Source organism: Lethenteron reissneri, chromosome 55, assembly GCF_015708825.2.
Source record: "Lethenteron reissneri isolate LAM-NWPU_2019-01 chromosome 55, ASM1570882v1, whole genome shotgun sequence".
Lineage (NCBI taxonomy): Eukaryota > Metazoa > Chordata > Hyperoartia > Petromyzontiformes > Petromyzontidae > Lethenteron > Lethenteron reissneri.
In genome coordinates this window covers 9,054,661-9,082,415 of record NC_083833.1, presented here as the reverse complement: position 1 = coordinate 9,082,415, position 27,755 = coordinate 9,054,661, and the positions used below count along the sequence as shown (strand labels likewise).

At 51.6% G+C, this 27,755-nt stretch overlaps 1 protein-coding gene and 4 non-coding genes across 5 annotated transcripts; all 5 read right to left on the bottom strand.

Moving 5' to 3' along the window:
* Window positions 1-760: 760 nt before the first annotated feature.
* Window positions 761-832, bottom strand: TRNAH-GUG (transfer RNA histidin (anticodon GUG)). Its single transcript has one exon. It is a non-coding gene; the product is annotated as a tRNA-His (tRNA).
* A 1,659-nt stretch (window positions 833-2,491) lies between these two features.
* On the bottom strand, window positions 2,492-2,563 carry TRNAH-GUG (transfer RNA histidin (anticodon GUG)). The gene has a single exon. It is a non-coding gene; the product is annotated as a tRNA-His (tRNA).
* A 1,266-nt stretch (window positions 2,564-3,829) lies between these two features.
* On the bottom strand, window positions 3,830-3,901 carry TRNAH-GUG (transfer RNA histidin (anticodon GUG)). Its single transcript has one exon. It is a non-coding gene; the product is annotated as a tRNA-His (tRNA).
* Window positions 3,902-4,914: 1,013 nt separating this feature from the next.
* On the bottom strand, window positions 4,915-4,986 carry TRNAH-GUG (transfer RNA histidin (anticodon GUG)). The gene has a single exon. It is a non-coding gene; the product is annotated as a tRNA-His (tRNA).
* Window positions 4,987-15,802: 10,816 nt separating this feature from the next.
* Window positions 15,803-25,337, bottom strand: RAB43 (RAB43, member RAS oncogene family). The gene is made up of 4 exons (XM_061574282.1): window positions 25,111-25,337; window positions 22,806-23,066; window positions 19,447-19,630; window positions 15,803-18,813 (listed from the first exon to the last, which is right to left on the bottom strand). The coding sequence occupies exons 2-4, from the start codon at window positions 22,992-22,994 to the stop codon at window positions 18,563-18,565; spliced, it is 624 nt and encodes a 207-aa protein (XP_061430266.1). The 5' UTR covers window positions 22,995-23,066; window positions 25,111-25,337; the 3' UTR covers window positions 15,803-18,562.
* Window positions 25,338-27,755: the final 2,418 nt, after the last annotated feature.

Genomic DNA, 27,755 nt, shown 5'->3' with positions numbered 1-27,755 from the left:
GCTGTCTCGGGTGTGGACCAATCAACTTCAAGGACAGTGCATATATTATCAGAGTTATGTTTTTTGTTTGCATTATGGCTGCAGGTATTGTGGTCTATGCAAACATGACTCCTTGTAAAAAATGTGTCAGTTTTGTTGCCAGATAGAAGGGAAAAAACCAATTATCATTTCCAGAACTTGTTATGCTTGACGATTTGAGAGTAGTTTGGACTACTTTGGAAAGACTGAATACGATATTTAATGTGCTATGAAGCAGGGACGTAACCCGTAATTTCACACATTATATATTTTGTTCTTTCACATCCACGCAGTGTTCTTGACGAATGTGCCAAGTTGCCTGTTGTTGGTGGCTGGACACCACAAATGCATTGCGATGATGGAATGCTACAAACCAACGTGCAGGATACAGAACAATGTTGACAATCAGTGCACAGCCCTCCCTGCCATGTCACGGAGTGCACGTGGTGTACAAACACGTGGTTATTGACGAGAAGAGTACGGAGCAAAACATGAAAAGTGCGCAGGGAATGACTGAGAGATGCAGGTTACGAGGCATCAACATTCATGATCATCCAGCAGTGGACATATCTTGATGACACTGAGAAAGAGTAAGACGCGGATGACAACGCTGCTGTGCCAACAATCGCCAGTCTTCTTATCCAGACCTGCAAACACATTTACAACAAAACGCGTGGATTTGTCTGGGATATAAAAAGGAGGAATAAAAATCGAGCCCGCTGCCGTGTCTTTGTCACCACAATGCCGTGACTCGGATTCGAACCGAGGTTGCTGCGGCCACAACGCAGAGTACTAACCACTATACGATCACGGCGAGCTACGCGGGCTCGCGATCATGTGAGCGCCGGGAGCCCCTCTTATAGCCACTAACTCACCCACTCACTCACCCACTCACTAACTCTCTCACCCACTCACTAACTCTTCCACTGACCCACTCACTCACCCACTCACTCATTCACTCACCCACTCACTCATTCACTCACCCACTCACTAACTCTCCCACTGACCCACTCACCCACCCACTCGGGAACTCACACATGCCCACTCGCCTAGTCACTCACCCACCTACTCACCCGCTCACTCACATACCCACTCGGAAATTCACACATGCTCAATCACCCACTTGGAAACTCAAACATCCTAACTCACTCATTCACTCACTCACCCACGCACCCATTCACTCACCAACTCACTCAGACACTCACCCACCCAATTGGGAAGTCACGCACTTACTCACCCACTCACACACTCGGGAACTCACACATGCCCACTCGCCTAGTCACTCACGCAACCACTCACTCACCCACTCACTCACTAACTCTCCCACTGACCCACTCACTCACCCACCCACTCACCCACTAACTCTCACACTGACCCACTAACCCACCCACTGACCCACTCACCCACCCACTCATTCACTCACCCACTCACTAATTCTCCCACTGACCCACTCACTCACCCACTCACTTATTCACTCACTCACTCACCCACTCACCCACTCACTAACTCTCCCACTGACCCACTCACTCACCCACTCACTTATTCACTCATTCACTCACCCACTCACTCACTTACCCACTCACTAACTCACTCACCCACTCACTAACTCTCCCACTGACCCACTCACTCACCCAATCACTCATTCACTCACTCACTCACTCACCCACTCACTCACCTACTCACTAACTCATTCACCCACTCACTAACTCTCCCACTGATCCACTCACTCACCCACCCACTCGGGAACTCACACATGCCCACTCGCCTAGTCACTCACCCACCTACTCACCCGCTCACTCACATACCCACTCGGAAACTCACACATGCTCAATCACCCACTTGGAAACTCAAACATCCTCACTCACTCTTTCACTCACTCACCCACGCACCCATTCACTCACCAACTCACTCAGACACTCACATGCTTACTCACTCATTCACTCACCCACCCAATTGGGAAGTCACGCACTCACTCACCCACTCACACACTCGGGAACTCACACATGCCCACTCACCTAGTCACTCACGCAACCACTCACTCACCCACTTACCCACTAACTCACCCACTAACTCTCCCACTGACCCACTCACTCACTCACTCACCCACCCACTCACCCACCCACTCACTCACTCACCCACTCACTCACCCGCTCACTCTCCCACTCTCCCACTGACCCACTCATTCACCCATTCGGGAACTCACATAGGACATCAAATTGACTCTGACGAAAAGTAAGCACCTGTATGGATGTAACAGCTGTACGGACACGCTGCACCTGTACTACGCTGCTGGGCCAATCATCGCTGGTCTTCTATAAAGACTTGCGAACACATTTACAACAAAACGGTCATTTCTTAAACACTAAACGAGCCCGAATATTTTTTTCTACTCATTCACCACGGAGATGGATTTGTCTGGGATATAAAAAAAGGAATAAAAATCGAGCCCGCTGCCGTGTCTTTGTCACCACAATGCCGTGACTCGGATTCGAACCGAGGTTGCTGCGGCCACAACGCAGAGTACTAACCACTATACGATCACGGCGAGCTACGCGGGATCGCGATCACGGGGTCGCCGGGAGCCTCTCTTATAGCCACTCACTCACCTACTCACTCACTCTCACACTCACTAACTCAGCCACTGACCCACTCACTCACTCTCCCACTGACCCACTCACTTACCCACTCACCCACTCACTAACTCACTCACCCACTCACTAACTCTCCCACTGACCCACTCACCCACTCACTAACTCTCCCACTGACCCACTCACTCACCCACTCACTCATTCACTCACTCATTCACTCACTCACTCATTCACTCACTCACTCACTCACCCACTCACTCACCCACTCACTAACTCTCCCACTGACCCACTCACTCACCCACCCACTCGGGAACTCACACATGCCCACTCGCCTAGTCACTCACCCACCTACTCACCCGCTCACTCACATACCCACTCGGAAACTCACACATGCTCAATCACCCACTTAGAAACTCAAACATCCTCACTCACTCACTCACCCACGCACCCATTAACTCACCTACTCACTCAGACACTCACATGCTCACTCACTCACCCAATTGGGAAGTCACGCACTCACCCACTCATACATGCCCACTCGCCTAATCACTCACGCAACCACTCACTCACCCACCCACCCACTCACCCACCTACCCACTCACCCACCCACTCACCCACCCACTCACCCACCCACTCACCCACCCACTCACCCACCCACCCACCCACTCAACCACTCACCCACTAACTCTCCCACTGACCCACTCACTCTCCCACTGACCCACTCACTCTCCCACTGACCCACTCACTCACTCACCCACTCACCCACCCACCCACCCTCTCAACCACTCACCCAATAACTCTCCCACTGACCCACTCACTCTCCCACTGACCCACTCACTCACTCACTCACCCACCCACTCACTCACCCACTCACTCACCCACCCACCCACTCACCCACTAACCCACTAACTCTCCCACTGACCCACTCACTCACCCATTCGGGAACTCACATAGGACATCACATTGACTCTGACGAAAAGTAGGAACACGTACGGATGTAACAGCTGCACGTACACGCTGCACCTGTACAGCGCTGCTGGGCCAATCATCGCCGGTCTTCTGTAGAGACTTGCGAACACATCTACAACAAAGCGATCATTTCTAAAATACTAAACGAGCCCGAATATATTTTTTTCTACTCATTCACCACGGAGATGGATTTGTCTGGGATATAAAAAGAAGGAATAAAAAGGGAGCCCGCTGCCGTGTCTTTGTCACCACAATGCCGTGACTCGGATTCGAACCGAGGTTGCTGCGGCCACAACGCAGAGTACTAACCACTATACGATCACGGCGAGCTACGCGGGCTCGCGATCACGTGGGCGCCGGGAGCCTCTCTTATAGCCACTCACTCACCTACTCACTCACTCACCCACTCACTAACTCAGCCACTGACCCACTCACTCACCCACCCACTCACCCACCCACTCACTCACTCACTCTCCCACTGACCCACTCACTTACCCACTCACTCTCCCACTGACCAACTCACTCACCCACTCACTCATTCACTCACTCACCCACTCACTCACCCACTCACTCACTCACTCACCCACTAACTCACTCACCCACTCACTAACTCTCCCACTGACCCACTCACACATGCCCACTCGCCTAGTCACTCACCCACCTATTCACCCGCTCACTCACATACCCACTCGGAAACTCACACATGCTCAATCACCCACTTGGAAACTCAAACATCCTCACTCACTCATTCACTCACTCACCCACGCACCCATTCACTCACCAACTCACTCAGACACTCACTCATTCACTCACCCACCTAATTGGGAAGTCACGCACGCACTCACCCACTCGGGAACTTACACATGCCCACTCGCCTAGTCACTCACGCAACCACTCACTCACCCACTCCCTCACCCACTCACCCATTAACTCTCTCACTGACCCACTCACTCAACCACTAACTCTCCCATTGACCCACTCACTCACTCACCCAACCACCCACTCACTCACCCACTCACTCACTCACCCACCCACTCACTCACTCACCCACTCACTCACCCACTCACTCACCCACTCACTCTCCCACTGACCCACTCATTCACCCATTCGGGAACTCACATAGTACATCAAATTGACTCTGACAAAAAGTAGGCACCTGTATGGATGTAACAGCAGTACGGATACGCTTGCGAACACATTTACAACAAAGCGGTCATTTCTAAAACACGAAACGAGCCCGAATATTTTTTTCTGCTCATTCACTACGGAGATGGATTTGTCTGGGATATAAAAAGCAGGAATAAAAATCGAGCCCGCTGCCGTGTCTTTGTCACCACAATGCCGTGACTCGGATTCGAACCGAGGTTGCTGCGGCCACAACGCAGAGTACTAACCACTATACGATCACGGCGAGCTACGCGGGCTCGCAATTACGGACGCGCCGGGAGCCCCTCTTATAGCCGGGACCCCGCTGGGCAGGTAGCCCCGCCCACAGCTCTGTTAGCCACGCCCACAGCTCTGTTAGCTACGCCCCCTACTCAGGTAGCCCCGCCCACCGCTCTGTCAGCCCCGCCCCTTACTCAGGTAGCCACGCCCCCTACTCAGGTAGCCCCGCCCACCGCTCTGTTAGCCCCGCCCCTTACTCAGGTAGCCACGCCCCTTACTCATGTAGCCCCGCCCACAGCTCTGTTCGTCACGCCCCCTACTCAGGTAGTCCCGCCCACAGCTGTTAGCCACGCCCCTTACTCAGGTAGCCCCGCCCACAGCTGTTAGCCACGCCCCTTACTCGGGTAGCCCCGCCCACAGCTGTTAGCCACGCCCCTTACTCAGGTAGCCCCGCCCACAGCTGTTAGCCACGCCCCTTACTCAGGTAGCCCCGCCCACTACGCAGGTGACCCCGCCCACCGCCCAGGTGACCCCGTCTTACTGCTCAAGTCGTCACTGCCGACTTGCCCGGGACACGGGCACAGTGCTTGTGAAGCCAGGACCGTGCCAAACAAACCAGGATAGCTGGTAGCTTCAGCATTGCCGCTGTTATTTTAACGACAAGGCAGAGGCTGGGTTCAAACCAGACACAGGGGCTGGGAATGTCTTATCAGGGCAGATGTTTGAGTTTGCGTGTTGAACACAGGGGCTTGGTGCAGTGGAGAAAGCGTTAGCAGCGGTAGCTTTCGCCACGATGGTAAAAAAATAAAATTAATAATATAAAATAAAAATCATGACGTTTCGGAGGCAACACAAGCTTCCGTCTTCAGGTGGAACGGTCACAGCACGATTTTATTTTATTTTTATTAATTTAAATGTTTTACCTACGTGACTTTACCGGAAAAAAACTAAGAATGTGAACAAGGTTATTGTGGAGGCTGTTTTGAGCGCAGATGGGTGGGTCTACTCGCGATTTCCCGGGGTAATGGAGGGGGAGAGTTGTCTCGTGTGAAAGCAAAAGACGGATCGTGCTAAACATTTGTAAATTAGACCTTATTTATTACGTTCAGAAAGGTCAAGTGATTTCTTCATTAAAAGTGCATTGTGGCATCGGTGTTCATCTCTCGTTTACAGCCCCGAACCAGCGGTGGAAATTACACATTCTTATGGAAGGGGCGAGTCTAGCAATAGCACAACCAAATCTGTTGACTTCCCCTACAAAGTGTAAACACGTTTTTTGTTTAAACAGACCCCGTTATGAACAGATGCTGGGCCTCCAAAGTCAACCCCGACCCGGGATTTGAACTCAACAACTTCACACTTGCGAGCCGCTCCCACTCGAGCGCTGGGGCCACCCGGTCGATAGCTGCTGGTTCGACGACTCGGACGGAGGCGGCGTTTTTAAATCCTTTATATTAAGTTCGCTTGCTTGCTTGCGTGCTTGCGTGCTTTCTTGCTTACGACCGTGCAAATCTTTCGGTCGTTTTTTAACCCACTTCCCGTGATCCAATCGAGCTGACATTTTGCACACAGACTCGTTGTGCGAGACAATTAATGTTCGTGAAAATTTTTTTCCAAAATTTTACACTGTTTAGGGAAAACAAATTAAATATTTAATTACCAATTGCTTAATACTGGCAGACAATCATCTGACCCATAGGTGGCAGCCATCTCAAGCCAGAGGACGAGAGGACTCTAGCCGCCACGCATATAAAGGATTTATAGTGAAAAACTTTGTTTTTATGGGTTATACTTGTTTCGTCGTCGTTTTTGTTTGCCGGCTCGGCCTGTGCCACGTGCTCGCTCGCCACGTGCTCGCGTGCCACGTGGGCGCCCAGACGACGACGACCCATCGACGAGCGATCGATCGAGCGGCCCGTAATGAAAGCGGCGTTCGCGCGGTAGAGATCGACGTTTTATTTCATTTGTCGCGAAAAAAAAACCCGTTCAGTTCCAACCGCCCCACGGACGGGCCGAGCGGTCTCCGCGAATGTGGTGCCGCACAAGACAGTAGAGCTGCCAAGAGAACACCTTTCACCTGCAAAAGAATGCGGCGTACGAAATCCTCTTCACAGCGGACGGGCCGGACTCGCAGTAGCAGCATCAGCATCCTCACCGTGCCAAACACAAAACAATTCCCAGCGCACGGCAACCCGCCACTCGTTAGCACTGGGCGCTGCCGGCAGAGCTTGTTCAACACTCATAATTTCGTCCCCCCACCGCCCCCGCCGGCGAGAACTTGAGAGACCAATGAGTGACCAGGACTTCAGAGACAGACCAGGAGGAGAGAGAGAACAGAACGAATGCCATTTGCAAGCGTGACCAGCACGGCAAATAAACACGTTACTTTGTACTTCTGCAGCGTTGCACAAACAACAACCAGACTCCATTGGAACCTCATTTGCCAGTAGAAAATATGATAATTGTTTTTTTACCCTTCTATCTGGCAACAAAACTGACACCTTTTTAAGGTGTGGACCAATCAACTCCAAGGACAGTGCACATTATCAGAGTTATGTTTTTTGTTTGCATTATGACTGCAGGTATTGTGGTCTATGCAAACATGACTCCTTGTAAAAAAGGTGTCAGTTTTGTTGGCAGATAGAAGGGTAAAAAAAACAATAATCAACAACCAGGCTCCTTAAGTGTTCAGTGCGGTCTCCAAACCTAACCGGTTCGATTTCTCTGGCCTCTCATTTCCGTGCTATGAAAGGGGGCCATTGCCCGAAACGTCGCCCGTTGTCTATCCTTCCCTGTTAAGGCCACACCGTGTTACTGACGAATGTGTAGAGTTTCACGAGTCGCAATGTCGTTTGTATTCCTATCACGGCAGGGTAGTAGGGTGAGCGACTTGAAGGATTGAGAACAAGTCGAGAGAGAGTTCGCGGGACAGGCATGAGGTGGGTGACCACAGGGTAGGAATGGAGACTGTCAGCTGTGTGTGTGTAAGTCGATTTGTGTAACTACATGTGTGTCTAAAGTCGATGTCTGTGTGCTAGTCCATGTGTGTAAGTCGATGGGTGTGTAACTAACTACATGTGTGTGTCTAAAGTCGATGTCTGTGTGTGAGCCCATATGTGTGTAAGTCGATGTGTGTCTAAAGTCGATGTCTGTGTGTGTGAGCCCATGTGTGTAAGTCGATATGTGTGTGTAACTAACTACATGTGTGTGAGTCCATGTGTGTAAGTCGATGTGTTTCTGTGTGTGGGTCGATGTCTGTGTGCAAGTCGATGTGTGTGTCTGTCTTTTTCGCCTGGGCAACGCCGGGTACTTACCGCTAGTTATATATATATATATAACTTAGCGCTAATTATATATATATAAAACTAGCGCTAGTTATATATATAACTAGCGCTAGTTATATATATAACTAGCGCTAGTTATATATATAACTAGCGCTAGGTTTATATATATAACTAGTTATATATATATAACTTAGCGCTAGTTATATATAAAACCGTGACTCCGAGGTGAAGAGCCAAGCTTAGTGTCGCTCTAAAGCCAGGCGAACAGAGGCAGGGGCTGTACGAAAGAGGTTGGGCCTCAAAAAGAAGTGTCTCTTAAAAGTCGAACCCACGATGCAGGAGGAGGGGGGGGCTGTGTGGAACCAGTGATCGGGAGAGACGGGCCTGGCCCTTGCTGCAGGCACGAGGAGGAGGTTGTGAGCCATGCTAGTGGCAGAGATGGGTAGTCAAGAGATTGAATGCAGGAAGGTATCCCAGCAGAAGCGATTGCTAGGTATTCTTTGCGAGGCCACAATGGTAAAGTCCCAAATACCATTGACCCAAGCAGTTTTACTAATACATCATGTTTAGTGTTTTATATATATAAAAGTCGTGGAAGTAAATTGCGTCTCACAGCCAATGTGGAACCACAGACAAGTTGGAAAGAATCAGGCAGCCAGTGAGCCGGTGCTACCAAATATTTCCCAAGCTTTGCGGGCCTCCATATATTAATTTGCTTTCAGCCAATTACAGAGTGTTCGTACGTGCGGTAGAAAACCGGAGCAACCGGGGGAAAACCCACGTGCGTGCGAGGGGGCAACACTCTATCCCACTCTGATGCAACAGGCGGAGGCCACACTGAACTGCGCTGCGTTCTCCTGGCGAGCCAGGGTTCGGCTCCTCCTGGACGGACGTGTCGTTGGCGAGTCTCTCTCTCTCTCTCCTCGTGGTCGCATGGATTTTTCTCCGTGTCCTCCGGTTTTTTCCCTCCGCATTTAGAAGCCAGCGTCACGCGTCCAGGGCATTTGACTGCGAAACATTGAACATCCACTTCGCTGAGCTACCGTTTGTGATAGCCAGGTCGCTTCTGAAAAAATGGGCCTTACCTGGTAAACAAACAAACGAGTTAAAAGTTTAGAGTTAATACAAGTTTACACACTTCACCTCACGTGACCGAGTTGCCACTTTTGTGTGACACTCCCTCCCCCCCACCCCTCGCCCAGGTCGCTCACTCTTGCAAAAGGACCCCCATTGCTGGGGTTCTCTCTCGAGGTCTCGCAAATTGTCTTCGACACTTGCCGCAAAATAAACAACAGCATCACCAGTCGTTCAGCCGTCGCCACGAAGACTACCCCCCACCACCCTCTCCCCCCGGTAAAGCCTTAACAGACTGCTATGGGGCAAGTGTTGTTAGCGAGCAGCACATGAGGGGGTGGGTGGACAGCACCACGCCCGGCCGCCTTTGTCTCCCCAGTGGCGCCGTTTACTACACACAGCACCAGGTGCTCATTTGAGGCTGAGTCGACTAAGCGGGAGACGCAGGACGAGTTGAGATAATCGTCACTGACATGGGTGGCCGTGAACGGGAATCCAACTCGGGTCGCCGGGTTCGTAGTGCAGCGCGCTGACTGTTGCACTACCGCTCCCTGCTGCTATCGTTGCATGCACGTACATACACACGCACACGTAGACACGTATACACACGCGTACACACACGCGTAACCACACACAGACCCAGCCTAAAGGCACCGACTCCTACCACTATAATTGCACTTTCCGTGACATCACATTTCGCGACGTGACAATTACCACGACACAAGGTTGCATCGCATATTGTATCGTTTCTGTGCTTTTCCCATAAAAACGTAAGGAAGGTGAGGGAGCGCTGAGCTTCTGTGAACGCCCGATGGTGCCATCCTCCATCTGCTCCAGCTTTGCTGAACAACCCAAATCAACTGGCGTGTTCGCCCACGGCGTGACGACTTTTGATTTGACTTGGCTCTGCCTGGATGATAGACGGAGGGTGAGAGCTAAAAGAAATCCGCACTGTGCACGACACGCCACGGTGGCTCGGAGATGTTAACCATCTCGCCTGGTATGCAGCAAGTCGTGGGTTCGACCCCGACGCCTGCTGTATATTTGGAGTTTGTGTGTCTCTCTTTCCGTGGTGGTCGTATAGATTTTTCCTGGAGTCTTCCGGGTTTTCACTCACAATTTAAAAACCAACGCGCGTTTAAGTTTTTGGCTGCTGTACATTTCCACGTGATGAGCCACTTCGTTGAGTGATAATTTGGGCCAGGTCGCTTCTGAAAAAGAGCTACGTAGCTCAGTGGGCCTTACCTGCTAGAATACAAAGTTTAGTTTGCAGTTTAGTAAGTTACACTCAAAACCAAAGAATCTAATCATGGATTAAATATTATAGAGATTAGCTTCGGAGAACTTCAGCGTGGAACACCTTCAGAAGAAAGCTGCCACCTGCAGTCTGTGACTCATCGCAATGTCGCAACCAATGACGCTCACGATGCAGAGAGCCCATCAGTCGAAGTCCACGCTGCCGTTCGCGACTCATCCCTGCCGTCAACTCCGCCACGCTAACGCGTTGGCGCGATCGACCTCGACTCGTCGTTTAACCGTCGCGAAAGCACGTCGTCGCCGGCAAAAAACACAGGCGGTGAGCGGCGGTGTCAGCGGTGGGAGCGAAACGACCGCTGGCGTAGAGCGCGCGCGTCACGTTCGGCGCGTCGCCAGCGTCCACGCCGATACAAACCACGCGACGATTGCACAGGTCAAAGCGTCACACCGTGTAAAATCATGTGCCACCCCCGCAAATAAACAACTATCGTAATCTTCTTGGTTCTTTCGGTAAAGTCACGTAGAATGGAAATAATAAAATAATAAAAATAAAACATCATAAAATAATTATCACGACGTTTCGGCCACAACGCAAGCAGCCGTCCTCAGGTGAAGAACAGGTCTGTCGGACGCTGTCTGAAAAGACAGCGTCTGAATGTGTCTGAATGTCTTTCCGACAGACCTGTTCTTCACCTGAGGACGGCTGCTTGCGTTGTGGCCGAAACGTCGTGAGAATTGTATTTTATTATGTTTTATTTTTATTATTTTATTAATTCCATTCTACGTGACTTTACCGAAAGCACCAAGAAGATGAATCCCTGCAGTCACGAAAGAAGCTTTAAATCGAAACTCTCGTGATAACAATAAATCGCAGTTACATCCGCGACCCCGACACACCGTCCAGGAATCCAGCTGCTTTGTGTAACACAACCGCGATGGCACACGCAGCACAACGCCTTTAGAGGGCAGTGGCTCTTAACCTTTGCTGCAGGCTTGCACACCCCCCCACCCCCCCTTGATTCTCAATCGTTAACAACTGTACAATGTCCATGAACACAGGGTGTGATGAACCAAAGTAGTTGTACTGACGTGCCCGTGTTCGAGTTGTGTTTGTGATGATTTCGCTTCTAAAAAAAAATTGTGGCCGTGCCTCGCACCCCCAGAAAGGGCATCTCGCACCCCCCAGGGGGTGCAGCGTGCAGCCCCCCCCCCCCCCCCCAGGTGAAGAGCCACCGCTCCAGATGGGAGCGTGATGGTGCGGCAGCGGTCGATAGGCCAGGGGTCGGCAACCTCTTCAAAAGACCGCTTCTCGTGACGTTATTCACGTTGCATTGCGGCTCTTGAAACAACGAGACATATTTGTTTTTGCCGAATTCAAAAAGGAAATGCGCGCACCCCAGGTTAAGAAGAATCACTGCCCTAGAGACTGGGGGGCGGGGGGGGGGCAAAGCAAGCAGTGGATATTGAGAGAGTTGGTCCAAGGGCTCTTTGAGGAGCCGCTCCGTAATTTATTATTTATCAAGGAAATCGCAGTCTCTCCTATTCGCCCCACAGTGCATTGCGGCTATTTAAATATTGTGGGGGCTTTTTTTTTATTACCTAATTGGGGGGAAAAATGGCTCCTCTTGTTAATTTAAACGACAACTTTTATTTTATGTTACCAGGCAAAGGCCCGCTCCGCTATATAGCTCTACTTTCAGAAGCGACCCATCACAAATGATTTAGGTTGACGACCCCCGGTCGAGCCCGAACACGGTGGTGTGAAATAATTCCTCACGTCAACTTGGCACGTGTCCCGTCAGATCGTCTCGCGTTCACAACCACCCGCAGTGTAGGTCAAAACAAAACGCTGCACCACTCACTCTCACACTCAATCAATCAACCACACACCCACTCACTCAACCACACACCCAATCACTCAACCACAAACCCAATCACCCAACCACACACACACTCACTCAACCACCCACCCACTCACTCAACCACACACCCAATCAACCACCCACCCACTCACTCAACCACAAACCCACTCACTCAACCACAAACCCACTCACTCAACCACACACCCGATCACTCAACCACACACCCACTCACTCAACCACACACCCACTCACTCAACCACACACCCACTCACTCAACCACCCACCCACTCACTCAACCACACACCCACTCAACCACCCACCCACTCACTCAACCACACACCCACTCACTCAACCACCCACTCACTCAACCACAAACCCACTCACTCAACCACACACCCACTCACTCAACCACACACCCACTCACTCAACCACCCACCCACTCACTCAACCACACACCCACTCACTCAACCACACACCCACTCAACCACCCACCCACTCACTCAACCACACACCCACTCACTCAACCACCCACTCACTCAACCACAAACCCACTCACTCAACCACACACCCATTCACTCAACCACACTCACTCAACCACCCACCCACTCACTCAACCACCCACCCACTCACTCAACCACACACCCACTCAACCACCCACCCACTCACTCAACCACACACACACTCACTGAACCACACCCACGAACTCAACCACCCACCCACGAACTCAACCACCCACCCACTCACTCAACCACACACCCACTCACTCAACCACAAACCCACTCACTCAACCACACACCCACTCACTCAACCACCCACCCACTCACTCAACCACCCACCCACTCACTCAACCACACACCCACTCAACCACCCACCCACTCACTCAACCACACACCCACTCACTCAACCACACCCACGAACTCAACCACAAACCCATTCACTCAACCACACTCACTCAACCACCCACCCACTCACTCAACCACACACCCACTCAACCACCCACCCACTCACTCAACCACACACCCACTCAACCACACACCCACTCAACCACCCACCCACTCACTCAACCACACACCCACTCACTCAACCACACCCACGAACTCAACCACCCACCCACTCACTCAACCACACACACACTCACTCAACCACACTCACTCAACCACACACCCACTCACTCAACCACCCACTCACTCAACCACAAACCCACTCACTCAACCACACACCCATTCACTCAACCACACTCACTCAACCACCCACCCACTCACTCAACCACCCACCCACTCACTCAACCACACACCCACTCAACCACCCACCCACTCACTCAACCACACACACACTCACTGAACCACACCCACGAACTCAACCACCCACCCACGAACTCAACCACCCACCCACTCACTCAACCACACACCCACTCACTCAACCACCCACTCACTCAACCACAAACCCACTCACTCAACCACACACCCATTCACTCAACCACACTCACTCAACCACCCACCCACTCACTCAACCACCCACCCACTCACTCAACCACACACCCACTCAACCACCCACCCACTCACTCAACCACACACACACTCACTGAACCACACCCACGAACTCAACCACCCACCCACGAACTCAACCACCCACCCACTCACTCAACCACACACCCACTCACTCAACCACAAACCCACTCACTCAACCACACACCCACTCACTCAACCACCCACCCACTCACTCAACCACCCACCCACTCACTCAACCACACACCCACTCAACCACCCACCCACTCACTCAACCACACACCCACTCACTCAACCACACCCACGAACTCAACCACAAACCCATTCACTCAACCACACTCACTCAACCACCCACCCACTCACTCAACCACACACCCACTCAACCACCCACCCACTCACTCAACCACACACCCACTCAACCACACACCCACTCAACCACCCACCCACTCACTCAACCACACACCCACTCACTCAACCACACCCACGAACTCAACCACCCACCCACTCACTCAACCACACACACACTCACTCAACCACACTCACTCAACCACACACCCACTCACTCAACCACACCCACGAACTCAACCACACACACACCCACGAACTCAACCACCCCCTCACTCGGCTGTGCATTGCCCGACACTGGCATTCCCTCCTCCCATCACCGTCTATTTCCTTCCCCTAAAGCTATGGGAACAATCACCTCACTGGATTCCACAAACACGTGACACTCTTCGTCTTTCACAGCCTCAAAAGTGACGTTTGTTACTGGCCACTTGAGATTTTGGGCCTTTTTCTCTCCCAGCAAATGCGTTACCAAAAACACGGACACAACAATAAAGTGTGCTACACGGCTCGGGTTCAAAAAGCATACGGACACAACAGCTGGAATGCCAGCTCTCCCCCCCCCCAAAACTTCGCGTGCATCGACGCGTCTCCCCGAGTACAAGAAATGTGATCACACGGAACCCGTAGCAGTCGCCCTCTCGTGGCCCGCCGGGGCTTATTCCAGTAGCACTGCAAGTGGACGCGTTTTCCACCCACACGGGAATTTAGTGTTGCCAGCTGCCCCCACTGCTCGCACCCGTGGGGATTTCCCTCGGCACTCCGATTTTCCCCGACATGTACCGACACCCGATGGTTATTAACTGCCTCGTCCTGGTGTGCAGGAGGTCGTGGATTCGAACCCGACCCCGACGCCTGTTGTTGTATATTTGGAGTTTGTGGTGTCTTTCTCGCCGTGGTCCTGGGGTAGTGATAGGGGTTGGGATCGGGGTTGGGGTCGGGGTCGTGATAGGGGTAGTGATGGGGGTTGGGGTAGTGATTAGGGGTAGTGATGGGGATAGTGATAGGGTAGTGATGGGGATAGTGATGGGGGTTGGGGTAGTGATGGGGGTTGGGGTAGTGATAGGGGTAGTGATAGGTGTAGTGATTGGGGTTGGGGTAGTGATAGGGGTAGTGATTGGAGTAGTGATGGAGGTAGTGATTGGGGTTGGAGTAGTGATGGGGGTTGGGGTAGTGATAGGGGTTGGGGTAGTGATTGGGGTTGGGGTAGTGATGGGGGTTGGGGTAGTGATAGGGGTTGGGGTAGTGATAGGGGTTGGGGTAGTGATGGGGGTTGGGGTAGTGATAGGGGTTGGGGTAGTGATTGGGGTAGTGATGGGGGTTGGGGTAGTGATAGGGGTAGTGATTGGGGTTGGGGTAGTGATGGGGGTTGGGGTAGTGATGGGGGTTGGGGTAGTGATAGGGGTTGGGGTAGTGATAGGGGTAGTGATTGGGGTTGGGGTAGTGATGGGGGTTGGGGTAGTGATAGGGGTAGTGATTGGGGTTGGGGTAGTGATGGGGGTTGGGGTAGTGATGGGGGTTGGGGTAGTGATAGGGGTAGTGTTTGGGGTTGGGGTAGTGATTGGGGTTGGGGTAGTGATGGGGGTTGGGGTAGTGATAGGGGTAGTGATTGGGGTTGGGGTAGTGATTGGGGTTGGGGTAGTGATGGGGGAAGTGATGGGGGTTGAGGTAGCGATGGGGGTTGGGGTAGTGATAGGGGTATTGATGGGGATAGTGATGGGGGTTGGAGTAGTGATGGAGGTAGTGATTGGGGTTGGGGTAGGCTTGATCCCAGCTGGGAGGTGAGGCAGGGTGTAGTAGTATCAGGACGATGATGGGCTGGGGGAGAAGATATGGGGGTTGTTGTAAGGGATGAACGGTAGTCGGTTAAAGTGACGATGAATGTTTCGTAACAGACGAAACGTGTTAGTGCAATGCAGAAGGACCGTTGGCCTAAACGTCGCCTCCTATATATTATTATTTAGTTTAAAGGCCACACGCAGTGCCATCGATGCACGTGTTGAGTTTGTCATCAATTAGGATGACGCGTTAGTCTACGGAAATGTTGGATGACAGACGAGGGCGGTGGCCTCGCGTCGATGGACATGTGACCGAGACCCCTCAGCTGCCCACCGAGCTACGTGTTGGGTAGCAGAGGGCAGTTGTATCAAATTACACTGCTGTACTCTACTTCTATGCTCCCGCTATCCGCCTTTACCAACCCGCATTTAGTCAAATAACCAGCACAATACACGGGTGAATACGTTATTGATTGAGTGAGCGAGTGGGTAAATGGGGGGATTTAGTCATCGGGTGAGTGGGTGGGTGAGAGTGCATGAATCGGTGACTGGGCGAGTGAGTGGGCGAATGAAAAATTGGGCGAGTGACTGAGTGTGTGAGTAAGTGGGTTAGAAAGTGGGCGAATTAGTCAATAGGCGAGTGGGTAAGAGAGTGATTGGGTGAGTGGGTGATTGGGCGAGTGAGTGGGTGAGTGACCGAGAGTGTGTTGCTGAAGCCAGCGGTATCGTGGTTGATGCCAGCGTGGGATGAGATGAATCGGTCAGAGTCTGACAGGGACCGAGTCCTCAACACGGGTGGCGGAACCAATGTGTGAAGTTCACGGGAACGTCGGCCACGGGACCTTCGCCTCCGATAAGATCAACCGCAGTGAACCCTGACCCAGCCAGAACTCAGAAGCTAAGCAGGTGTTAGCCTGAACAGCGGCCCGGATGGGCGACCCGCGTGCCGACACGGCCGCCATTGCGCTACGGAGCGGACGCCGTTGTCTTCACTGCTCTCCCGTACCAGCCCGCACAGACCAGAGTGGCGCAGAATGGTCAAACATCAGCCGCGGACCGCACGGTGTAGGCAGGAACCTCATCCAGCAGTGGACAAACGTAGGGGGCCCGTACTCTCGTACGTGCATCACAGTGGCTCCAAGCGAGGCAGCCGTGCTTCGGGGAGATCTGGCGACTCCACGCACTGCTCGGGAGTTTCCAGGACATGCCGCTGACTCCCACAGTGAAACTGGAACGTGTACATATATAAAGTGATTAACGTCCATAAAATAAACAAAATCGACAAACCGCACGCACCCCTTATCACGCACCCACTATAAAATAAGGTCCCTCAAATGAACAATTAACAAATATACCCTGCCATGTCATGGTCCAGGATTGATCCCAAGATCAAGCTTGCAAGAAAGTGGCTCAGACCCACGACAAAAAACTCCGCCGCAGACAAGAGGCGGCTGCTGGTTAACGCGGGGGATTGGCAACGCCGCGTCGGGGGACGCCACGCCAGCGCTGCCCATATCCTGAGTTTAAATCCCGGTCCCGTGTCTTGCTGTACCACACCAGCCCACCTCTTCTCTCAGCCACTCCACTCACTCACTCACACATCAGTCCACCTCTTCTCCAGCCCATGCCGTACCGGTTTAGCCCCCCTCTATCCGACCTAACAGAAGCTGCTTGGGCATGCTGTGGCTGGGCATGCTGGCTACATGACCCAGCCAAGACAGCCAAGACAGCCTCGCCTGCTGGAAGAGCTCACCGGTGATGGGGACTGTGTCCAGATCTTTCAAGGTTCTGTGAGCTCCTCACACAATCCAGTCTGGTTACACCCAGGATGGATTGTAGACAGGCCAGCCTGAATGTTTCTAACCGGTGCAGATGTTCCTTTAGAAGGGGTTCACGCCTCGCAAGCAAAGAGAATGGAGGGCATGACGGTGGCTGATGAGGCCCGGAGTTTCGTATGGAGCGACAAGCCAGGAAGCTACCACACCGCAGTGTTACGCAGCTGATGAAAAGATAATGCCGCTTGGCTGATTCGGTGCAAGGCCTCTGCTGCAAAACGGGAACTGGCCATCGACACTCAGCCCACGTACGGGAACTCCTCCACTTACAAAAAGTAACGCAGGCACAAAAGACAGCGATCCCCCAGATAGCCGTGAACAGACTGTTGCGGAAAGTGCTGCTAGTGGCACAGCACACGAGGGTGTGGGTGGCCAGCACCACGACTCACCGCCTTTGTCTCCCGAGTGGCGATGTTTACACCTCGCACCAGGTACAAATTTTAGGGCTGAGTTGACCCAGGGGAGGCCCAGGACCAGTTCAGATAATCGTCTCCGGTGTCGGCCGTGAGCGAGAATCGGCGAGTTGGGAGCGCAGCGCTCTAACCGCTGCTACGCTACCGCTCCCCACACGCATGTAGACACGCAAGAACGCGTGCACACACGCACACGCACCCGCACCCACTCACGCGCGCACCCACACCCACTAGCGCACGCACGCTCCTCAGCATCCGCAGCCCCAGCCGGCGCCGACGGCGCGCGAGTCCAGCTTGATGGAGCCGTGCCGCGAGTCCGACACGGAGGGGCCGCCGTTGCGAGCCAGCAGCTCGGCGGCCAGGCGCAGGAACACCTCGTCCACGTTGTCCGCCTCCTTGGCGGAGGTCTCGAGCGCGGCCAGCATGCCGTGCCGCCGCGCCAGCTCCTGACCCTCCTCCCACGACACCTGGCGCCCCTCGGCCATGTCCAGCTTGTTGCCTGCGGGGGACCGGCGGACGCGAGGAGCGGTGAGATCAAGGCGACGGCGGCGGTAGCAGTTGTGATGGTGAGGGTGGTGGTGCCGGTGGTGGTGGTGCCGGTGGCGGTTCAAAGTTAATTTATTAGGTATAGCCCTGTGCGCCATTCGGCTCTTGAATCGGGTGCAACCGCAACAAACAAAAAGCAAAAACATGAACAAGAAAACATCTTAAAGTGACTATGTGCAAACAGAAAATCCAAGAAAAGACAGCAAAATATTGCAGAAAAATCACCGTACACCAACCCTGTGCAAATATCCCAGTGGGATGCAAGTCAAACAACAACAACAACCACAAGACAACTTAGATTAAGGCCATCAGTCTAACTCTGTACTACAACAAACAAACATGGCCAAACCAAAAAACTTTTCGAAAATCAATTGCAATGGTGAGGCTGAGGAGATGGCGGTGAGGACGAGGAGATGACAGTGAGCATGGTGGTGACGGTAGTTATGATGGTGAGGACGAGATGGCGGTGATCATGTGAGGACGAGGTGACGATGGTGTGGATCGTGGTGACGGTGGTTACGGTGCCGAGGACGAGTTAACGATGGTGAAGATGACGGTGAGGATGGCGGGTTTGCCGGCGCCGCACCGATGAGCAGTTGCACGAGGTTGTGTCCGGCGTAGCGGTTGATGTCGTCGATCCATCGCGGCACGGAGAGGAAGGAGGGCCGGCTGGTGATGTCGTAGGCCAGCACCGCGCCGTTGGCGCTGCGGTAGTAGCTCTGCGTGATCGTCTTGAAGCGCTCCTGCCCGGCCGTGTCCCAGATCTGAAGCTGCGTCCGGATTCAACGACAGCACCGGCAACAGCAGCAACGTCAACCGCCACCACCACCGCCACCGCCAATACCCCCCCCCATTCGAAACAAAGTGACTGGTGACGTCACCAGGGCACGGGTGCCTGGCCAGGTGCACTTTGAGGCAACCACCGCTACCACCACTGCCGCCACCAACACCGCTGCCGCTACCACCACTGCCACCACTCCACCACCGCCATCACAACCACCACCACGGCCTCTCGCAGACTTAACACAACTGGGCGGTGGGTAGTGGTGGTGGCTACGCTGCTGCATGTGCCTGCCTGTATTCCAGCGCTGTGGAGGCAGCAGGGGGTTGCTGGACCACCGCACAGAAGTTGTCGTGAAACTCCCTTCCCTGTGGGTGGGCGTCGAGGAGTCGTATACCCCGGCATGCCCGAAGGCAGTGCAGCAAACTGCGGACTAATCACCAATCTGTTCCATCTGTACAGGCGATAGAGTGTTTCCCCACTCGCATGTGTGGTGGATTCAGCCGAGTCGCAGACGTACTCTTTGGAGGCAACACATATGTTAACTCCAACACTCGGGTTAACAGAATAACAACCTATGGTGGTGACCACCAGGCTGACTACACTAATTGACCGGACCACAGCTTGGGTCCAGGTCCACGTGTTGGAGACTCTGCAGGACGTAGAACGTCGACGATGGTTTCTTCAGGATGAACAACAGCAGCCGCTCCCTCTGGGGGACCCGGCTGATATCCTCTGCGGCATGGCCGGCTCTGCCCCTGGCCACGACCACTTTCCACAACCCTCCAGCGGGATCTCGACCCGGACCACGTGACCACCCCTAGCCCCCCACTTGTGCCCCTCTGTAGACTTAACTGGTCACGTGTCCTCTTGGGTCAACCAGAGTGCACGGCCTCCAGTGACCCTTTTCCTACGGCCCGCACTCGCACAGCCGATCCTCTAGGGCTGGCATTGCACGCCAAGCGTGACGGAATCCAGCGCTGTCAATCAGCGCTGTCAATCAGCGCTGACCGAGCCCCTCTGAGGCCGGCACTGCACCCACATCATCGTGGTGTCCGCGATGACAAGACACCGCACGCCGTGCCTCTCGAGGGCCGTCACACACAGCGACATCTCGCGATGTCACTACGCACGCGCAGGTTGACTCCCCACGTGTATGACCATTCAGAATCGTTATTTAAACTGCAGCAGGAGGAATCCGATGTGCTACTAAAGCTCTTTTTCACAGATGTCCAGCGTTGGCCGATAACACTTTTATAGAGGACCGCAGAACTTGGAGGGGAATTGTATAATGCATAACACAAATGCACTAGAACACGTGATATTGTGTGCAAGGTATAGAATATACAATTTCTATGAAATAAATATACTTTGGACAATTTTCGTGGTGGTGGATGGGGGTTATTGGGGAGCGGTGGCGCAGCAGTTAGCGCGCTGCGCTACGAACCCCTGCTACCCGAGTTCAAATACCGCTCACGGCCAACACCAGTGACGATTATTTGAAACGGTCCAGGGCCTCCCCTAGGTTGACTCAGCCTCAAATAAGTACCTGGTCTCCCACTGGGGAGACAAAGGCGGCCGGGCGTGATGCTGGCCACCCACCCCCTCATAGGTGCTGCTGCTCGCTAACAGCACTTGCCCCAAAATTCTGTTGAGGCTACACGGGGGACCTTGGTCTTTGATAAGAGCGTGGTGGGGGGTAAGGGCGGAGTGGGGGATGAGGGAGGGGTGGTGCTGGTGGTGGATGGGGGCGGGGTAAGGGGTGGTGGAGGGGGGGTGGTGACCCGATTGTTTGTACAGCAAATTACATCGAGCAATGGAATCAGCTAGTGAGGGTTTTTTATTCTCTTTCTCAGCGCGTTGCACAACAAAGCAAAGTGCACGGCCACGCGATGGTCCCAATGGCAATGACACCTCGCCGAGCTGGACCGGGATTAAACGAGCAAGCCGAGTAAATCCGCCGCTGCGCTCAAAACGCGCGCGGGGGTAACGCAACGCGCACGCGTTACGTACAACGGCGAGTTATGTGCAACGGCGCATTGCGTGCAACGGCGCGTTACGTGCAACGCAGCCAATGCCGGATTAAGGTAGTGCGGGGCCTGTAGCATATGTTATAAAGGAGCCTTAAATTAAAAAAAATGAAAATATTAAAACACGCAAATGTTTAACTTGCATAGTAAAGTAATTGGATTTTTTCATTTTCTATACAGCCAGCTAATACGACAAATCGATGACCTTAAACACCCAGTCGTTCATAAAAGTTGAAGGCGGTATAGTACTATAGTAATAGAGCAAGTGCAGAATCACTGAACCGGAATTGATATCTTGAAAGCATTTAGCGCGGGGCCCTTGAAAGTGCGGGGCCTGTAGAATATGTAGCTACTCTTGCTACTACGATAATCGGGCGCTGACAACGACGCGTTACGTTAGCGCAAGCACAGTCCTGCACGCCGGCCTCTGTCGGGCGAGCAGAGCGGCCACGGTGGTGGTGTCACGCTCAGCGGCGCGCTACACTTGGCAACCCAGAGGTCGCCGGTTCGATCCCGACCCCGACGCCTGTATATTTGTAGTTTGTATGTCTCACTCTCTCTCCCCGTCGATTTTTAACCGTGTCCTCCGGATTTTCCCTCCCCATTAAAAATCATCACACGTTTGTGGTATTTGGCTGATAATATCAGCCACTTCGTTGAGCTATCATTGGTGGGCCACATCTATTCTGAAATAAAGAGCTAGAAAGCTCAGCAGAACCTTACCTGGTAAAATGAAAAGTTTTGAGGGATTTTGATTGAAAGCTTTCGTGACTGCAGGGATTCATATTCTTGGTTCTTTCGGTAAAGTCATGTAGAAGGGAAATAATAAAATAATAATAATCAATAAAAGTTCTCACGACTTTTCGACTGCAACACAAGCAATCATCATCAGGTGTGAAATCCACAGCAAGAACATTTTCTTGCTGTGGATTTCACACCTGATGATTGCTTGTCTTGCAGTCGAAACGTCGTGAGAATTTTTATTGTTTTATATTTGTATTATTTTATTATTTCCCTTCTACGTGACTTTACCGAAAGAACCAAGAATATTTTGAGGGATTCTCAGGACAATCGCTAGTTCCGCGGGTCCTACGATTGAGGAGGTCCGGGTTTTGTTTCCGGCGCGATCGTCACCTTGATCCTTTTGCCCTGCATGTCGACGGTCTTCATGGCGAAGTCGACGCCGATGGTGTTCCGCTGCTTCTCCAGGAAGATCCCGGACTTGAACCGCTGCACGATGCACGTCTTGCCCACGTCGGGGTCTCCGATGAGGATGACCTTGAAGAGGAAGTCGTAAGCGCCGCCGCCCTCGGCATCGTGCATCCTCGCGCGCTGCCACGGGCGTCCCGACGACCGCGGCGCCGACAAGCGGCGTTAGCTCGGGCCTGGCGACGCCTGACACGCGTGATCATGCCAACACACGTGGAGTTAGCTCGGGCCTGGCGACGCCTGACACGCGTGATCACGCCGACACGCGGAGTTAGCTCGTGCCTGGCGACGCCTGACACGCGTGATCACGCCGACACGCGGAGTTAGCTCGTGCCTGGCGACGCCTGACACGCGTGATCACGCCGACACGCGTGGAGTTAGCTCGGGCCTGGCGACGCCTGACACGCGTGATCACGCCGACACGCGCCGAGTTAGCACCGGCCCGGCAAAGCCGACACGCGCGATCAAATCAAATCACGAGCATAAGCTGTCACGCAAACTCCGGTCATCCTCGCAGCAGCGCCATCGAACAAAGACGGTGCTCACCGACATCGCGTGGCGCTTTCAGGTGCCCTTCTGCGGCCGTCTGGAACGTTCTTCCTTCCGATATTAGCAAGCCACTGGGAGCTACGCACTTTTAAATCAACATCTAGATTGAAATGCCTTTTCTTTAGAAACGCTTGTTGTGTTTAGTTTGTTGTCATTCCCGCGCACCTCCAATTAGCGCGGTTGGCTACGTACGGTGCGAAAGAAGTTCAACATCCATACGTACATTTGATGCGAGGGCGCTGTCGTCATCATAGCACAGGGCGGAGGAACGTGCCGCTACTGTGTTTCACAGACGAGTACAGGTCAGCTCATCCACTCACCAAACCCAACCGATCATTCACTCTCTCATTGGGCTCACTCACCCACCCACCCATCCACTCACCCACCCACCCACCACTCACTCACCCACCCACCCACCGGCTCACCCATTTGCTCACCGATTCAATCTCCCACTCATTGCTCCCGGCAGTATTAAACGGGGCTGCCGTGCAGTTCCAACCACGAACCAGGTCACCAAGCGCCGGTGTCATCACCACGGGTCACAAAGTGATTTTTCTGCTCGCAAGGGCACCGAGGCATTGGTGCTCATACCCTGTTTACAGCCCTGCAGAGCCCGTGGTGGAACTTCCACGTTCCTATGACGGGAACTGACTGCATCTATCCATAGCACAACCACTGCTGACGTCATCACACAGTGGTACTCGTGTGGCAAGGAAATGCCTCATAACTCACACTCGTATTGTTATAACGCGTTATAACTCAAACTAGTGTAATTATAACGCGTTATAACTCATACTAGTGTAATTATAACGCGTTATAACTCACATTCGTATTGTTATAACGCGTTATAACTCATACTAGTGTAATTATAACGCGTTATAACTCATACTAGCGTAATTATAACGCCTCATAACTCACATTTGTATTGTTATAACGCGTTATAACTCATACTAGTGCAATTATAACGCCTCAGAACTCACATTCGTATTGTTATAACGCGTTATAACTCATACTAGTGTAATTATAACGCGTCATAACTCATACTAGTGTAATTATAACGCGTTATAACTCATACTAGTGTAATTATAACGCGTTATAACTCATACTAGTAATTGTAACGCGTTATAACTCACGTTCGTATTGTTATAACGCGTTATAACTCATACTAGTGTAATTATAACGCGTTATAACTCACACTACTGTAATTATAACGCCTCAGAACTCACATTCGTACTGTTATAACGCGTTATAACTCACATTCGTATTGTTATAACGCCTCAGAACTCACATTCGCATTGTTATAACGCGTTATAACTCATACTAGTGTAATTATAACGCCTCATAACTCACATTTGTATTGTTATAACGCGTCATAACTCATACTAGTGTAATTATAACGCGTTATAACTCACATTTGTATTGTTATAACGCGTCATAACTCATACTAGTGTAATTATAACGCCTCATAACTCACATTCGTATTATTATAACGCCTCAGAGCTCACACTCGTATTCTGATAACGCCTCAGAACTCGTGTTAGTATATAACGCGTTATAACTCAAGACTCGTGTTAGCATGACGCGTGCAGTGACTCTCTTGCACCGTCACCGCTGTAATAACGCACCGGTACAGTGCGGTACAGTGCAGTACAGTGCAGTACAGTCTCTATCCACTGCTCACCTGACTGCAGGCGACGTGGAGACGAGTCGAACTTGGCACATCCACCGCGAACGCGTCTTACGTGGCAGGCGATTGCGAAACAGCAGCGGCGACTGCGGTAACTCACGACGACGACGACGCCGCCGATGTGATTGTAAGGAAGCGAAGGAGGTTAAAAAAGATGATAAACTAAAAAAACAATTCTCTTAAACTTCCCCTCGCCACGAACTGGAAGCTCTGGGACGGAAGCCAAAGAAACCGCGGGAGGTCAAAGGGCAGCGGCGTGACGTCAGCGATGAGGCCACACCCCCTTTGCGGGTCTACTGAGATCTTCTGCCACCGGAAGAATTGGTGGTGGTGGTAGTTGTGGTAGTGGTGGTGTTGGTAGTAGTTGTGGTAGTAGTGGTGGTGGTAGTAGTTTTGGTGGTGGTGGTAGTAGTAGTGGTGGTGGTAGTGGTGGTAGTAGTTTTGGTGGTAGTGGTGGTGGTAGTGGTGGTGGTAGTGCAACACCGCTGCGCGAGGAACACGGCCACCCGAGTTTCGATTCCATCTCAGGCATCAATACCATCTCAGATTCCATCTCAGGCATCAAGATCATCTCAGATTCCATCTCAGGCATCAATACCATCTCAGATTCCATCTCAGATTCCATCTCAGGCATCAATACCATCTCAGATTCCATCTCAGACATCAATACCATCTCAGATTCCATCTCAGACATCAATACCATGTCAGATTCCATCTCAGATTCCATCTCAGGCATCAATACCATCTCAGATTCCATCTCAGATTCCATCTCAGGCATCAATACCATCTCAGATTCCATCTCAGACATCAATACCATCTCTGATTCCATCTCAGGCATCAATACCATCTCAGATTCCATCTCAGGCATCAATACCATCTCAGATTCCATCTCAGACATCAATACCATCTCTGATTCCATCTCAGGCATCAATACCATCTCAGATTCCATCTCAGACATCAATACCATCTCAGATTCCATCTCAGACATCAATACCATCTCAGATTCCATCTCAGGCATCAATACCATCTCTGATTCCATCTCAGGCATCAATACCATCTCTGATTCCATCTCAGGCATCAATACCATCTCTGATTCCATCTCAGGCATCAATACCATCTCAGATTCCATCTCAGACATCAATACCATCTCAGATTCCATCTCAGGCATCAATACCATCTCTGATTCCATCTCAGGCATCAATACCATCTCAGATTCCATCTCAGACATCAATACCATCTCAGATTCCATCTCAGGCATCAATACCATCTCTGATTCCATCTCAGGCATCAATACCATCTCAGATTCCATCTCAGACATGAATACCATCTCTGATTCCATCTCAGGCATCAATACCATCTCAGATTCCATCTCAGGCATCAATACCATCTCAGATTCCATCTCAGACATCAATACCATCTCAGATTCCATCTCAGACATCAATACCATCTCAGATTCCATATCAGGCATCAATACCATCTCTGATTCCATCTCAGGCATCAATACCATCTCAGATTCCATCTCAGACATCAATACCATCTCAGATTCCATCTCAGGCATCAATACCATCTCTGATTCCATCTCAGGCATCAATACCATCTCAGATTCCATCTCAGGCATCAATACCATCTCAGATTCCATCTCAGGCATCAATACCATCTCTGATTCCATCTCAGGCATCAATACCATCTCAGATTCCATCTCAGGCATCAATACCATCTCAGATTCCATCTCAGGCATCAATACCATCTCTGATTCCATCTCAGGCATCAATACCATCTCAGATTCCATCTCAGGCATCAATACCATCTCAGATTCCATCTCAGACATCAATGCCATCTCTGATTCCATCTCAGACATCAATACCATCTCAGATTCCATCTCAGACATCAATACCATCTCAGATTCCATCTCAGACATCAATACCATCTCAGATTCCATCTCAGACATCAATACCATCTCAGATTCCATCTCAGGCATCAATACCATCTCAGATACCATCTCAGGCATCAATACCATCTCTGATTCCATCTCAGACATCAATACCATCTCTGATTCCATCTCAGACATCAATACCATCTCAGATTCCATCTCAGACATCAATACCATCTCAGATTCCATCTCAGACATCAATACCATCTCTGATTCCATCTCAGACATCAATACCATCTCAGATTCCATCTCAGGCATCAATACCATCTCAGATTCCATCTCAGGCATCAATACCATCTCTGATACCATCTCAGGCATCAATACCATCTCAGATTCCATCTCAGACATCAATACCATCTCTGATTCCATCTCAGACATCAATACCATCTCAGATTCCATCTCAGACATCAATACCATCTCTGATTCCATCTCAGGCATCAATACCATCTCAGATTCCATCTCAGGCATCAATACCATCTCAGATTCCATCTCAGACATCAATACCATCTCAGATTCCATCTCAGGCATCAATACCATCTCTGATTCCATCTCAGGCATCAATACCATCTCTGATTCCATCTCAGGCATCAATACCATCTCAGATTCCATCTCAGGCATCAATACCATCTCTGATTCCATCTCAGGCATCAATACCATCTCAGATTCCATCTCAGACATCAATACCATCTCAGATTCCATCTCAGGCATC